Here is a 16,798-nt window from a genome sequence, read left to right as displayed (position 1 = left end):
AATTAGTTATATCTATGTACTTTTCGAATTGTTTCAGTTCAGCAAAGAGGCGAGATCAGTTCTGGGATTAATTTACTTGTGTTTTATTTTGCCCTGCAATAATAGCCTATTCTAGGTAGATTTCATATAAAAAATGTAATGAAAGTTTAGGGACAACGTCCCGCGGTCTAGGTCCGAAATCGATCGATTGAGTCCCGCACACGAGAAACTCGTATCGGGGAAGGAATCAACGCAAAGTTTTACCCTTTTCTAATTTCAACTCTTGGAACAGTTTGTTTTGGCAGATAGTTTGCTAAACATCGAACGGTTATCGCGGTTTGCATCTCGGGTCACTAATTAAGTTAAAAACCGTGACTTAGGTGAATAATAATAGAAAAAGGTCCAGATACTTAGATGATTGTAAAACAAAGAACAGAAAAAAATTACAAATTTAAAATCGATCCCACTGGTTGCTGCTCTCCTACGAGGATGGTGCCGGTGCGACTCGCTGCACCGTCGTGTTGTAATCGGAGATATTCATCAGACGGATGCGACCGTCCAGGGAACTGAGACTGTCGTTGCTACCGTTGCCCCCGGCGGCATTTACTCTCGGTTTGAAGCGACTGAACAGTTTTGAACTTACCGGTGTGGTTGGGGGAGATACGGAGCCCCCGTCAAGCAGGGCGTCCTCAGCCGCGGTTATCGACACACTGCTCAGATCGCCGGCCGTCAGCGGGGTGTTGTCGAGTGATGCCGTCGAGACGTTTCCTGCACGCCAGCGGAGCCGGTTCGGTTTGACCGATAGGCTGGAAGGATAGCGAGAAAGATTTTTCATTAAATTTGGTTTTCAATAATTGTTAGCCAGTATTTTGCTTGTTTTTAAAACTTTAGATCCGTATATATTATTTTTCACAGTGATTTAGATGCATCGTTTTTTTGTTATTTGTACCTCATTTTAATACCTTTTTTCAATATTTTGAATCATTGATTTAATTTTATTATTAATTATATTGCCAATAATTTTTTTCAATCTTCAAACCCTTTTTCTATCGTCCGGTTTTGATAATTAGCAATTAAAACATTATTGTTCTGCGTTTTTTATAGAATTTGTTGTAAGATTATTCGCACATTGTTATGTTAACTTTGGCCTAACTCTTTAATGATTTTTTGCTCAATTTCTGAACATTCCCAGAAAACACGAAATAGATACAGAAATCGAAAACAGGCAGCTTAAAACCAAAAATAGAGAATTTAGAGCAGAAAACAATATAAAATTAATCAGAGAACAAACAATAGAACACCAAGTAATAAAAAAGATACAAATGCACAAAATAAGTCTAACAATAGAAAAAAATTTAGAACAAGAAATCAAACTTACTTCACAAGATATACTAAATACATAAAAGCGAAAAAGTACAAAAAGGAAAGAAAAACAAACTCGACAAGAGAACAAATGGAAAAACACGGAAACTTAACACGACAGAATTAAAAATGTAAGAAACAATAACATAAATGAATTTCCAACAAATTGAAAAAGACCAAAATGAGAAGATTAACTGAACTGGATTGAAAACTTATGAAGAAACCAAAAAATACAAACAAAATCAAAAATATAAATGAGTAGAAAACAACTAAAGGGAAATTAAATAATAGAAACAAAATCGAAAATAGAAGCCAAAAAAAAACAAGCTTCGAATAAGTAAGAGAAAAAAGCAAAACTGACTAGAACCGAAAAGAAACGAAACTTTAAAAATAAGAGGAAAACAGAGTTAACAAAAATGAACAAGATAAAGTAGAATAAACAGAGTTAAACAAAATACCGAAACCAAAAACTTAGGTGAACAGAGAAAAAAGAAAAATACAAATGGAAATAAAACAGAAAATTTGTTGCTAAAATAGAATGGAATTCAAAAATAGAAAACAGTGGGAAGCAAATATAAAGCAAAAAAAAAAACGAAAACTCATTTATTTTATCTACAAAATTCTGAGGAAAAAGAAACCAGGAAAAATCGTAAAATAAAACGGATGAATGAAAATAAAAAAGTGTTGGAACAAATTATGAAATTTTAATTTCATCGAATCGAAAAGAAATGAAATTAAACCATCTTGGAGAAGAGAGAAACACAGAAAATTAAAAATCAAGCTCTCAACATTTGAAATAAGCTTGAGCAAATTGGATGGATTTTGGCCATTTTAGGCTATTTTACAGAAGTCAGAAGTCGCCTCATTGGAATTGGTGCGGCGATATTTGGATCAAGAGCTGAAAGTTTGGAGTTAACAACGGTTCGTGCAACGGATGAAAGCAGTGTGTCTCTGTCGATCAAGAAACTGATAGGCCGTGAGAATTTCGTTTCTTAGGTGCTTGCCATAAAGATGACTTTGATCCGGGAAGGTTCTTTGAGCGCTATTAGGCCGAAGCAAGTTGTTGAGGATGAGGACGTTGACCTGATTCACCTGAGCCTCGAGAAAACAAGTTACTGCCTGATGATAGATGCGAAAAATGAGCAAGCTGCGTGGAAAATTACGACACTACTTCGGTACAATAATACGGAATTACAATACCGAATTTATAGTGGCTGACGAGCGGCTCGCTTCATTACTTTCGATGGCGATCTCCTACGAAAGGCGAAAAATGCGGCATCATGAAAGCCGGAAATATAAAAAGCAGAATTCTGAGAGGCAGGATCACAAATGGCAGATTCAAGAAATGCACGAAAAGCAGAATCACGGGTCACGATTTACGGTAGGCGGATCGGTATGGACTGCTTATCATTGATCTGTTGAAGCAGTTGCTTCAAGTAGAGCGCTTCTTGAGTGGTCCGGTATAGCGTGAAGACACTTGTAACTTGCATACCTTCAAGGGGTCATTCAGGTAGTCTTTGGGTTGTTCCTTATAAATATCCTCGTTGATCAGTTTTCCTTGCAGGAATGCTGTAACTACATCAAGCTGTTCGATGTCGAGATCATACTGAACAGCCATCGCCATAAAAAACGATCTGTAAAGTACCGTACCATCAGAAAATATACTTCATTGTAGTCGATGCTCCCTCGTTTGGAATATCTTTTTATGACCAACCGCGCTTTGTACCTTTCGATTTCACCTGGTTTGGGTTTGAGAACCCGATCAGTCAGGACCCATGTCTCGTTCCATTCCAGCGCACAAATTTGTTCTTGCATCGCCTTAGTACAATGGTGATGGTTCGCCCGCTCAAATCAATCAACGGCATCAGCATAATTATCAAAGCCAATTACCAAAGCCAATCAAAGTCATCAGCTGGTCTTATGAATTGCACAGGACTAGGGACTTCATTTTTTCGGGTACCATCTTGGTTGATGGTTGGATCCAGGATATCATGATCGGGCTGCACTAATGCTTCTTCTTGTATCGTTGATGAATTTCGTCGTCTTTAATCCAAAATCACCACATCTCGACTGATGATTACGTTGCCCGCATGAGGATAAAAAATGTTCTTCAACAAAAAAATGAGTTCTTCAACGGCCATTTCACGTCTCGAAGTATTATAGCTTTTACGTTATCAGCCGTCAACTCGATACCGATATGATCATTGGATTTCAGTACTTCCTCTCAGCATTAACGACGCCAACCATTGATCGTTTATCTCGAATCCATTTTGTTTCAATATTTTTTACCAGGCTGAAGTTATTCTTCTCCACGTTCAGGCAAATTGCGACTAGCGCTTGAGCACTCATACCTGGATCGACCACCTGGTCTTATCAGCGTCATTTTGATTGAGCTCACGTTGCATGATCATGTCCGCGCAGCTTTTCCATGTTCTATGTACAGGGTTTTCAAAGGCACGTACAACTCCTCCGGGCCGCAGACCACTTCCACCTATGTCGACGTTTGACGCTCCAGTACTTCCGCTTGTTGTTTTGAGCCGCCACATTCTCAGGTACCATCATCGCTGGTTTGGACATGCCCCGTTACATCTCTCGGGATCATGGCTTCGTAAATAACCTTGATCACTTCTTCGAAAAATTTCAGGCTTGGCCAAATCCTGGGCCTATAATCACTTGTGGAAGTGGAAAGTGGAGTGGAAATAAAATACTTATTGGGCATTGTTGGTCGAAATATTGCTACTGATAATCACAAGTAAATAACGGTTACTACACGCAAATGTTCTAGTCTTGTACAATCAATGTGTCTTCCCGACTCGCACGAATTTTGCACTAAAATCGTACAATAAATGTGTGGAATGCATAACGCCACAGTTGTACTGCGAATACATTGACATAGATTGAAACCAGAATATACACTAAGGTCGCTTTTTGTGCGGCTATTTTTTACGCGGATTCCAGAATGTAGGCGGTTTTTTACGCGCCGGTTCATGTGAACGACTTGCTCATCCCTAATAATACTTTGCAATGTCTTTTTTATTGTTAACCCTCTCCCGCTCACGAGGTTTTTCATGATTTAAAAATGCTTTCCGGGTCAATTTAGGCAAAATACATTGCAGGGTAGTTGATATCACTGTAAAACATTAAATTTTGAAGAGAAAAGCGAATTTTGAAATGGTGCTCCAGAGCACCTATGAGCACAGCAGCGACTTTCTTAAAAACACGAAAAAATTTTTTTTTAATAATTTTTGAAGTATTTTTCGAATACTATAGAAAATAATGAAAACAACGTAGTTTTCGAAAAAAATCTTAGTTTATAACTATTTGATGATTTATTTTTTATGGAGTAAGAAATTTTCTAGGCTAGAAAATTGGCTCTCATTGCATCGATGAAAGGACGAATTTTGAACAGCTTGTCATATCCGAGTTCTCCTCTTTTCCTCATCTCTGAGTTGTCATGTACCTAGATTTTGGCTTGCAGCTTTTCCCAGAAATGGTAAGTTTTCGTTTTTGATCCGCTTTCAATGCCTTTAGACCTATTTTCATTTCTTTCTTGGCCCGTTTTGCTGGTGTCTCTACTTCTGCCTCGTTTGTAGCAGAAAAATACTCATGAACATCATCTGGTAATGGATCTATCGCAAATATAGCGACTTCATCTTCAATGTCGCTTCCCATCTCATCAGCTTCTGATTCATCCCCTTCTGGAATCACCACGTAGTGAGAACGGCCAGCAGAAATATGAAATCAGATAAATAGTTTATTTAAGGCCATCGGTTTTTTTTTGTCTCCTGTATGCCCAGTGGTGCTCTGAGGCACCATTTAAAAACTTATGGAACAAGTGAACAAGAACAAAAATTGTTAATTTTATGGACCGTTACACTCAATGACCAATAGATCTACGTAAAAGTTATTTTTATTATAAAAACGAATAATGAATGTTATAGAAAAACAGTTGCTAAAAACACACATTATTTTTTTATCGTAAAACTCGGACTTTCTTCTGTAGTTTTCTTGATAACAGTTCAAACATTGAATCAAGCTGATATTTGATATGCCAAGTTGAAAGTACATTAGAAATGCAAGATTTTGTAGAAAAAAGAATTCAAAATAATTTTTTTTTTCGAAGTATGGTCATTACAACTCTTGGTGCTCTAGAGTCACCATGAGCGGAAAAGGGTTAATGATTCAATGATGTTTTTGAATGATCGAATTTATAAAAATGAACAGATCAGTTGATATTTGCATTAATCTAGTCAGTACCCAAATTATCAGTATAATTGCTGGTTGCACTGTTTCAACGAGAGCAACTTACTGAAAAACAGTGGAAACTTTTAAAGTGTAGAACTTTGGAGCTGCCAAATACATTGAAAACTAGGAGAAAGGCAAAAAAACTCTAGAGAATGATTTGCGTTATGCTCAACACGCAATCATTGTACTGGTTCCAAATTACATCAACAATTGCGCTAAAAACGCACAATTTTGTACTGGTTCGCACCATCCAACTTTTGCGTGTAGGGATACGGTCGAAGGTTACTTTCCAATAGTTTAAGTCGCAGTGGAAGAGCAGAGTTACGATAATGGATGAACCTAGCAAATCAGTAGATCAGTCGTTTGTATGTGAGAGGCCGCCGTTTTCAACGGCGAGTCGGTGATCGGCTCAGACTTCGGAAATCACTTGCTTTCGATAACGCATCTTCACCGCATGGATTGTTTTATGTAATTATATCAAACACTAGTTGACCCGTAGTGGCTAGCCACTTTTAAAATGCAAGCTGGACTATTACTTGGACTCACTACAAATACTGGTATTCATTGATGCTTCTTCAAAAAATCTAGTTTGGAATTAAGTTTCAACTATGACAATTCGATGCAGATGATCAACGCTAATTTGAAACTCAAAAGTTAACCTTAACTGTGAGAAACATCCTTCTTTCAGTGTGTCATGAAAATGCTTGGATTGATCGTTCATTTGAAGACGAATGAATATCTTGCCTCCCATACGTAACATTTTTTTCTATTATTTAACCAGTAACGAAAAAAAAAATTCTCATGTAATAAATCATTAGAATTTTTTTAGGAGCTTTTTTTATTCGTTTAAGCTGTATAATTTGAAATAAGAGTTCAATTTTTCAATTGTATGATGTTACATTTCAAGTAAAACTTACAAAACAAACAAAAACAAATGTGATTGAGAAAAACATAACAATTTGCAAAATAATTGCCTACGATACTGAACTACTCCAGAAATTATTCACTCGTGCAAAATTTTGCCTCCGTACTTTATAATAATCATGGCAAAGCCTAGAATAACTGGGTACTGACGTCTTCTAATCATTATTGGGCAGTTCAAATCACCCTGTGATACTCCGGTATAACCTCACACATTATCAATTTTGCGCATGAAAAGCCTGGCCCCCGCGTTCCCTTGTTCCTGATTTTAAATCTGAAATGTGTGGTGTAAGCCTTAAATGTGTATAAGGTTTTTAACTGGAAATACGCCAAAGTCTTTTTACGCAGAGTTCGAAAGTAACGCTTTTTTTATGCGCATTTCGGATTCTACGCAGATTTTGCAGAATAGTCGTTTTTGTCGCGGCTTTTTGACGTTGACTAACGTCTATATCGAAGTTAGGCCCCTGAATTTAAAAATCTAGTAATTTAACCAGGGAAAACCAGAGAAAAGTGGTCAGGTTTTGAGCGCTTATTTTGCAGTCATCTATAATCAGGTTTTCGAGGTTTTGGCATCAATCGTTCAGAAATTCTTTTATGGGTAAATTTATGTAACAAAAGAAACTATTGTTTGAGATACACTATTGAAAAATTGGTAATTAATATCGATTGTCTAAATCATACCGCGCAGCCAATCACTACCTCTCTTCCCAAGCACAGTCGACACTAACGGATACAATCGATCTGACTTTGTTGTTATTGTTGTTGTCACTTTCTGTTTCCGATGTTTATGCTGCTGCTAGCGGAAAAAACCTTGCAAATATGCATCTTTTTGTTGGTGTTAATTTTACGACCGCGGCCGGCGCCCCATCATTCTGATTCCAAAACCGCACCAGTGATATGCGGACGCTAGGTGATAGCAGCTGAAAGGAGGAAATACAAAATAGTACCGGTCATCTCGTGCCGGTTTCACCCGTAATGCTGGTGGCTTTAGTAGTAAATGGCTACTGCAAAACACTTAAATGGCTGGAATTCTGGACGGACTAACCAGGAAACTATAATCGGCAACTGGCACCTTTTGGTGCCTCGAAATTTTGGTACAGAAGCGGCTAATTGAATTTTCTGTTTTACCAAATGCTGCTGCTAGCGGAAAAAACTTTGCAAAAATGCATGTTTGTGTTGGTGTTAATATTATGACAGCGGCCGGCGCAGCTTTCAAGGAACATTTGTCTCTACCATTCCATCATCTATGTAGCCCATCCCTCTTTCTATTTATCTGACGAAGCCTTGGTATAAAACGTATCGTTCGAACATTTCACCCCATCAGTTTCATTATTAAACCGTACCGGGTACATACGGACGCTCGGTGTTAGCAGCTAAAAGGAGGAAAAACAAAATAGTACCGGTCATCTCGTGCCGGTTTGACCCGTGATGCTGGTGGCTACTGCAAAATAATAAAATGGCTGGAATTCTGGACGGAAACCAGTAAACAAGAAATCGGCAACTGGCACCTTTTGGTGCCTCGCAGTTTTATAATAGAAGCGGTTAGTTGAATTTAATGTTTTACAACTGCTGTTGCTAGCGGAAAAAAACCTTGCAAAAATGCATGTTTATGTTGATGTTAATTTCACGACAGCGCTAGGTGTTAGCAGCTGAAAGGAGGAAAGACAAAATAGTACCGGTCATCTCGTGCCGGTTTCACCCGTTATGCTGGTGGCTGTTAGTAATAAATGGCTACTGCAAAATACTAAAATGGCTGGAATTCTGGACGAGAATAATCGGAAACTGGTACCTTTTGGAGCCTCGAAATTTTGTTACAGAAGTTTTGTAAAAGAAGCGTTGCAATTCCCTCTACTATTTGCTTCAATGGAATATTTTTTTTTTTAAGAATACGGTAGTCAACGTCATGCGGTCGTGTCTTGAATACCACCCTCCTACTTTTTTAATGGCTTTTCATTTTGAAATCGCTTATTTAGAATATCTGAGGATCGTTTTGTTTGTTGATCGTATTTGTTTTTTAAGTGTTTTGCAGAAATGGTTAAAAAACAAAAAAAAACAAAGGGAAAGAGAAAAAGAATGTATATATGAGGGATGTAGTCTATATAAAGAAACCACGTACACGTTTACTAAATATTACTACATACAACAATACAACTTTTCACATGGAACTAACAGTAAAAAGTAAAGAATTTAAGTTCACGCCTAACTACAGTCCATCCATGAATGCATAAGAGTCACACTGCCAGAAAAAAGTAAAAGCATTAATTCATTTTATCTAATGAGTAACGAAGTATCATGTGGGACTGTAATGCATTCATAGGATATAGACAGGAAAAAAGCTTGCACTATGTGGTCTGGTCCACAAAATTCTTTAGTGTTAATTGATATTGTTAAGAAACTTTCTCACATAGGAGATCGCCGCGATCAGAATAGGAAAGACTACAACACAGGTATCTGACTCTCATCATCTTCCTTAGCCCCCATCCGCCACCCGGGAGCACGCGCCCATGGGCTATCAAAGCTCTCATACAATAGTTTTGTGGCTCCATCTTAGAATACCGTAAAGCTATAAGAACCCGAGATAGGAGCTCAACCACCAAGCCCAAAGAGTTTGAGGGGTTGGCGGTTTTTGGTACGAAAACAACGTTGTTGTCTTTGTATCAATCCAACGTCGATCGCTCGTAATGGCATGATACCAGTTCCGGGCAAAATAATGTATCGCCTCTGTGGGACCGCAGAAAGAGCAACAAACGCTTCTGGAGCCACTCGGTGCAATAAATTTCGCTGTTGATGGTGCCCGTTGTGATGTACGGTTTACTCAGTTTACCGCATTGGCATATGGCCTGCCAAGGCAAGTATGTTTCGGCGAATTTGTCCACTTTCTTCTTCCTTATGTCTTCCGGAACATCAAATCGTCATTTGGCACATAGAACTCCGGTCCCGGATCCCGGTTCGTAATCCATAATGAAACACAACGGCTCCGTTAACCACTCTCGATACAGCTTCCTTGTGCGGGATTTGACCGCCGTGTTTTTTATCACACCGGTTTGGTGCCTTCCGCACCTTCAATACACGAAACCCAGCTCGTTTCATGATTTGCTGAACGAACTAGGCGAAACACTTTACGGTCAGAGCCGCGTCGGAAATCGACAGGCTCGGATTACGCTTGAAATAATCCAGCACCTTCCGGGCCTTCACAGGGTCAGCTGTCTGCAATTTTCTTCTGCTTTCAGCCCACGAGTCGACCGTCCTCCTCATTAAACGATTTTATCACCCAAAACACAGTTGTATGGGTGATTCCCGGTAGTCTTGCGATCCATATAATGGTCGCAGTCGAATTTTTCCATGACGGCACGTAAAATTCTTTGGCGATTTCCTTTTTTTTTCGATGACATCTCAATAACCGCAGGAACCGATTGTTGCAATTTTGGAAGATGCAATTTTGCACATGTAAAAAATACACTCCAAACTTGTTATAACCAGCTGTTCATCAGTTTCTACACACGGACAAAAAAAGTTACATACGGATAAAAATGGTGCATTTTTTCGAGTACATGCCTTAGTCAACCGCGATTTTTTTTCCTGACTTTGGGACCAATTTTACTCGTTTTTCTGTTGGCACACAGATGTATGCCGCACTACCAAAAACTTTATTGGTGTTGGGTTGTCTACTATACCATACTTCATACGGTGTCTTCTTTTTATTAAGCGCCGATGTTGGACTCTGGTTGCTCAGGTTCAGGTATGCACCAGTCAGTATCGCTTTGAACCACATAGATTTGCTCAGAACTGCATTGTGCACCATCGACGGCGACTTTTCCAATAACGTGCGGTTTATCCGTTCCGCTACTCCATTCTGCTGTAAGCTGTACGGATTCCTGAGTACAGTAAAATTTATGAAACATTTTTCTAGTATACTCGTTTCCGTTGTCGTATCATAGCTGGAACACTCGAGTACAAAAGAACGCCGTACTCGAGGACAATACCCTTCAAACCTGTACCTCGTTCTGGACTCCAGAAGGTAGACGACTGTAAAATGGCTGAAGTCATCTATGAACGTAACGAAGAAACGCTTGTTGTTCTACTTCTTGGTGTAAACGGACCACACACGTCTGGATGGATGATCTCCAGTGGACGAGACGCGCGCTGCACTTCAACAACGTCAAATGGTTGTCTGGTTTGCTTACCTTGCAAGCACACTTCACAGATGCATTGCTCAGACCAATCCAAGATTTATGTCCTCGTTTCTACTGTGGCATTTGCAATCCACATGTCATCAAATCCATTTCATAATTGTGGCATCCATTCCTCACGTTGCGCTTGAGTCGAGAATCTCATCAACTGTTTTCTTTGACATCATACTACCGGATGAACGCTCTAAGATTGTCGTAGCACGAAAGCATTTTCAGAGTGTCCCAGACATCTTTAGCCGCCGACTATTTTTACATATTCCAGCTGGTCTTCAGATATACTCCGGTGAATCAGGAGGTTCTTGCATTTTCTGTCGAAGGCCAATCGCTTTTCGAGTTGTTTCTTATTTGGGCGATGATAACCTCGGTATCAGTGCAAGGGAAATACTTTTTCTCGTCGATTGCCTTTGTCAAACAGCTAAGCAGGTTCCAGCTTTCCATTAGAACTTCAATCCAAAACGTTCAATTACCGAAACTACTGCCGTCGAACAGTCAGAGCTTTCTCTCAGGCATTTTAAAATTTTCAACGATCTGGAAATTAAAACTAGACTTCCTTATGGACTAGATCCAGAAGATATTGAGTTAGGCACAGTAGAATGGAAAACACGTCTAATTTGGTTAAGGTACATTATTTTCTATCAACTTTAATTCTATTCGTCTCATGACAGTCACGTCATGAACAAACCGAAAAGTTCCTTCATCGCTTTTCACGTTTCATTTTTTTTATTCATTTCTTTTTCTATGCTTTCAATCATTGGATCGTTAATCTCTCAGCACTTGCTGAATTTAGCTTTGAAGACCTTATATTGTTTATGAATTCATTAAATTTTAGGAAAAATCTACTCTACTGGAGGCGATATTTTAACAAATATTAGTATATAAACTTTCGGTTTGATCAAAATTTGTTTTTTTAGTGCGTTTCCATCTTTTTTTTTTTAAATCGTATTTAATTTTTACAAAATTCTCCCATGGTTTATCCTGCGATTTTGTTTGAATTGTCACTTTTCTGCTCACTTTTGGCTCTATTTTAAGAACACTTCTCAAGTGTTGTTTAGCTTTTAGTTGAATTAAATTTAGAGCTTTTGATGATTTATATTAAATTACAGAGTTGATGTAAATTTAAGGTATTTTTTTTAAATTTTAATGTTATCAAAAGGTTTAATATTATCATTTTTTCCCATCTGTCTCCAACACACGAGCTTGCGTGTTCATCAATCGTTTATCGTTAAGTTTCAACACTTACCTCTGCCTCAGTTCCACCGGAAGTTTCAGCATCGCCTTCCGCCACTCGTGAACGCACGGAAACTGCTCCGGATCGATCGGTCGTTTTTCGATCACCTGCAGCACATCGGCATCCTGCTTGCTCGGTCGATCACCCTCAATATAATTCACGTAAGGCTTATCATCGATTTCGTCCTCCGGCTCGCTGATGTCCCCATTGCTGTCCAGAAATTGGTCCTCCTTGTCGTCACTGCCCGCACCACCATCATCGGTGGAAAGTGCGCTCAGATCTAGCGTGTCCTGCAGTTGAGAAAAGAACGACGGACTAGAGGGAGGTGTTTCGTAGCTCACATTCGGATCATCTCCGTCCGAATCCGTGTCCAGTTCGGAGTCGCTACAGCTCTAAAAATGCAAAAACTGTTTAAAACCATCAAATTAACCAAAAAAGAACAAAACACTCACAAAGTACTCATCGTCCTCGTCATCTTCTGAGTGATCCTCGATTATAATGGTCGGATTTCTGTAAGCCCCAAAGTTGGGCCCCACCGAAGCTAGACTAGTAGCAACGGCCGCTCGGTTGTTGGTGAGATCTTCTAAGGCTGGAGCTCCGTTCAAACCCGCGTGCATTTTTCTCCGCTGCTCGCGACGTTTATTCAACCGCTCCATGCTACCCTTTTTAGCGTACGTTCCATCGATTCGGCAGTTGCAACTGTGAACCAGTGGATTCCCGGTCCACGTGGCGCTGCAGCTGGCTTCCGTTTGGGTTTCCCCCTGCGTTTGGCAGTCTTGCATGAGGTCGGCTTTTTTGAAGATGTAAAAATCGAGAAAGTTTTGCAGACAGATCAGGCTGTCGTGAAGATCGGAATGCTTCCGGGCGGAGTTGACTTCGCGACTTTTATCCAGCAGAAGCTTGAGACGGTGGATCTGAAAAGAAGGTGTGATTGAGTGTAAATGAAAGATAGTTTTCACAGGGAAACTTACCACACTTTGAGCAGTCTCATTTTGCTGTTCTATGTTGATGATTATCAGCTGAGCGTAGCGGGAGTGAACTTTGCTAAAATCAATCGAACCGAAAGCCACATCTTTCCGGTAGTTGTCGATGAGTGTGTTCAGCTTACGGACGCAGTCTACTACCGCTTGCTGGAAGAAAGCGGCAAAGTCCATCATCATTGTTGTGCTGCTTTCGTCTAGATTTTTAACGAATCTTTTGGCGAAAACTTGCAAGGAATTGTGCAAACAGAGATACGGATTGGTGATGTTCGAATGAACGGGATTTGGCTCGACCGGTGGCACCGGATGGCGAGTTGGTACTTGAGGGGAGGAAGTTCGGAGTCCCTCCCGCAGGCACATGCGTTCCAGAGCGTTACAGATAGAGCCGACACTGTCATTGGGATTGTTATTCGTCGCGAGTACATCCAACTGTTTTGGTCGGAGCGGGTTATCCTCAAGTTGTTGTGCAGTTGTTTCGGGTGAGTTCTGTCGACGCTTTGCGAGGTAGTCCTCGAACAATCGCAAACCGTCGTTGCTTTTCAGGTCTACAAAAGTCTCCAGAAATTTCCAATACTCGTTCCAGCCGACATCGTGATCTTCTGCCAAGCTGCGGCCGATAATTTCGAGACCTTTCTCCGTGTCGGTCAGTCGTAGCTTTCGCTCCTTGAATGAGGGTGACTCGGTTATGTTTGTTCCTTCATAGAACGAGTTACTTTCGTCACAAAAATAGCTATAATTTGCATCGCCATTTTTGGACGGTTTATCCGTCGCGTCCAGCTCAGCGAACCCTTCCTTGGTGTCATTTCCACCGTCGACATTGTCATCGTCGTCGTCGTAGATTGTGGCAAATGAATTCTGCAGCCGTTCGCGATACTTTCGGAAGAGAAAGTTGCCCGCTTCACTGGCACTTTTCTTTACCGGACTCATTCGGACCGCACCGAACTGACCACTAGCCATTCGAATAGGTTTTATACCTATCAAATTGTTACCATTCTTTTCGTCCTCCTGCCGCTTCTCTTCGAGTGCTTCCAAATCCACGTCCTCCTTTACTACCTCTATTTCGAAATTATTATTAACGCTGTTGTTGTGCTCTTGCTCTTCTCTTTCCATAGCTAGCTCGAACGATCGGTTCGGGAAAAGAGTTCGCCGTCCACCGGGTCGTTTACTGCCAATAGGTGTCGATGAGAGCGGACTTACTCCACTTTCGGCGATCGACACCGGAATCTTACTAGAACTGTACGCCTTCACTGGTGATATGTACCGAGGCGACGGAATCAGTCGCGGTGGAGTCTTCCAGCGTTTGCAAAATACCTGCGCCTTTTCCTTGTCCATCGGACCAGCGAACGCTTTGATTTCCAACCGGGGACTGAACTTATCTTTTGCCTCCAGATTGGGGAGGTTGGCCAGTGTGAAGGGTTCTCCTACGACGGGCGGTGTGCTGTTATCGACGGCCCGAATTACCGGTACGAAGAAGCGCTCCTGTAGCAGATCGGCGATCGCTTTGCGAATTTCCGGGCTGTCGTTTTTGCTTTTTGCACGGTTGCAGATGATCTGTGGGGAGGAAAAAGTTTACTTTTGAAGCTAGCCTTAAAAAAGAGATGATTACGTACATCCTTTGGCAGCAGACCATCCGAGTTGCGGGTCATCTTGCACTGCGGATAGGAGATCAGCACTTCGACGGCCCCCACGGAGCCGAACTTGGCGGCGAAGTGCAGCGGCGTTTCGCTTCGGCTCTTGTCCGGCATGTTGAGATACAGATCCAGCAGAATGGCACTGACTTCGTCGGTCGAGGGATTTCGCTGGCCGTGGAGGAACTCAATGAAGCCGGGATTTTCGATTGTTCGCAGGATCAGTTTGCACATCTCACCGTGGCCTTCCATGGCGGCTACGTGTAGCGCGTTGTATCGTGGACCCTCCTTTAGAATTGTTGGCATATCACCCGAGCTGACAAGATAGCGAGGATTCAGCTGAATGATGTTCCGTGCCATGTCGAGCTCGTTCTTCTCAATCAACTTTCGAAACGCAACCAATTCCTGACTCTTGGGCGCTTTGAAAGGTGTCTTCTCGGCTTTCACTTTCGACGGAGTGCTCGTCGGTGCTGGAAGGAAAGTTATATTTATCCATCCATTCTTAGCGCTATCCAATTGCTACAACTTACATTTAGGAGTGCCACTCGGCAGTGGATCGGAAGGGCCATTCAGATAAAAATAGACTGCCTCTTCGCTCGTTCGGAAAGCCTTCAGTCGGGCTTCCTTGTGGGATTTGAGCACCTTCAACGCTTCCTCCTTATCATTATAGAAGCTCTTTATTGCTGAAAATTTAAATCGAACCATTCAATTTTTCCGAATTCTAAAGCTAGGTTATGGCAACTTACACAGTTCAGGTTCCTTGTATGGCAGATAAATTGCGTAGTATTCCATGTTTTACGTTCCTCTCATCTGTTAAGTTCGTTAAGTTAGTAAATTCCTCTAAATCAAAACCGACGAAGTGTGATCAATTGCAGCTAGCCACGTTAAAAACACTTCAGCTGCCGACTCAAAGCAGGCCAATGGTAAACAAAAGAATTCTTCACAGAGAAAATAAATATGGCAGGAATTTTCCCCTGCACTAATTCTATAGGATTTGCTTCACTGATCGGCCGCTCCCGTTTACGTTCTCGACGTTCCAGCAGCTTGTTCACTTCGCTATTTAAATTTACCCACCGCAAAAACTTCGAAGTTCTTTATTTTCACACTATTCACACTTGCCGAAGAAATGGAAACCTAAAAACGAATCAGATAATCGCAGCAAACTGTCGAACGACGTTTTGCGACGCGAGAAGAAAGGTGATCAACATTCGAATTCAACAACAACAACAAAAAAACAGCAGATTGTTCTCGTTTGGACTCTGTCGCTGAAAAAGCGCTGTTGGTGTTAGTTTGTCGTTACAGCTTGCGAGCTTGCGATACGCCAAATTGCGGAACAAAACTCTCAACACCCAAGTATGATGACAGTTCTGCAAGGTATGCTACATTTTTGTCTATCCACGCACACAAACAAATCTCGTTATGAAACATTTCGCGTTTTGTATGGAATTCTGAACATTTTTGGAAATTTCTCGTTTTGTGTTGTTTTACATCTGATTTTTTTGGTTGGAGAGTGAATCTCCAGTTGAAACACACTAGAAATTGATATTAATTTAGATTTAGTGTGAAAAATTGCGACAATATGTCGAAATAAAATATATAAAAATGCTATATTTCTAATAGTTGGAGAATAATCTTAGTCATTGTCATAGCTCATGACTTTTGTTACTGTATGAAACATAAGCGACTTTATTTAGAAGCGCTATTAGAGTACAAGAAAAAAACGAAAAGTGCAAAAAGGTTACCGGCAAATTGATGAAAAACAGCATATTTTACCTAAACCGCAGCATGTTTATGTATTCCCCACAAATAAAACATGTTTCAACATTATTTCTATAACATTTCAGGAAAGTATGTTTTATAAGTTTAATTTAAAATGCAAAATCGTTTCAAATTTCATACAAAATTGGAAAAAGTTCATAACGTTCACTAATACTAATGCATCGACGTGAATAGCATACCTTGTAGAACTGTCATCATACTTGGCTCTCAACACAAAACCCATATTGCACACAAACGCGCAAGCAGCACAGTGTCAGCGTTGCCAGCTGAGAAGAAAAACGGCATGCGCCTCAGGGTGTACCGGGCTTAATGTCCATGTACTCTTTTAAGGTGAGTTTCTTTCATTTTCACGCATTTTCTTCAAAATAAAATAGGGGAACAACGGGCAAGACGGTCACCCTAAGGAAATCATTCATTATTCTGCTCAAAACATTGCAACCAACGATATTCATAATATTCGACATTGACTAGTGCTTCTCATAAAAT

The 16,798-nt window shown here is 40.5% G+C and overlaps 1 protein-coding gene across 1 annotated transcript; it reads right to left on the bottom strand.

Moving 5' to 3' along the window:
* Positions 1-59: 59 nt before the first annotated feature.
* LOC129718652 (ankyrin repeat and LEM domain-containing protein 2 homolog) lies at positions 60-15,803 on the bottom strand. Its single transcript, XM_055669645.1, has 7 exons — positions 15,280-15,803; positions 15,064-15,216; positions 14,516-15,003; positions 12,897-14,456; positions 12,378-12,839; positions 11,938-12,317; positions 60-785 (listed from the first exon to the last, which is right to left on the bottom strand). Exons 1-7 carry the CDS (start codon positions 15,323-15,325, stop codon positions 461-463), a joined length of 3,414 nt encoding a protein of 1,137 aa, XP_055525620.1. The 5' UTR covers positions 15,326-15,803; the 3' UTR covers positions 60-460.
* Between the last annotated feature and the right edge of the window lie 995 nt (positions 15,804-16,798).

Source organism: Wyeomyia smithii, chromosome 1 (assembly GCF_029784165.1).
Source record: "Wyeomyia smithii strain HCP4-BCI-WySm-NY-G18 chromosome 1, ASM2978416v1, whole genome shotgun sequence".
Taxonomy (NCBI): Eukaryota; Metazoa; Arthropoda; class Insecta; order Diptera; family Culicidae; genus Wyeomyia; species Wyeomyia smithii.
This window is presented reverse-complemented; position numbering and strand designations above follow the sequence as displayed.

Coding starts and splice junctions, on each gene's coding strand:
- LOC129718652 (XM_055669645.1), bottom strand. CDS start 15,325: ATGGAATACTACGCAATTTATCTGCCATACAAGGAACCTGAACTGT. Junction 15,004..15,063: donor GCCGAGTGGCACTCCTAAAT/GTAAGTTGTAGC, acceptor CTTTCCTTCCAG/CACCGACGAGCACTCCGTCG. Junction 12,318..12,377: donor ACGAGGACGATGAGTACTTT/GTGAGTGTTTTG, acceptor TTGCATTTTTAG/AGCTGTAGCGACTCCGAACT.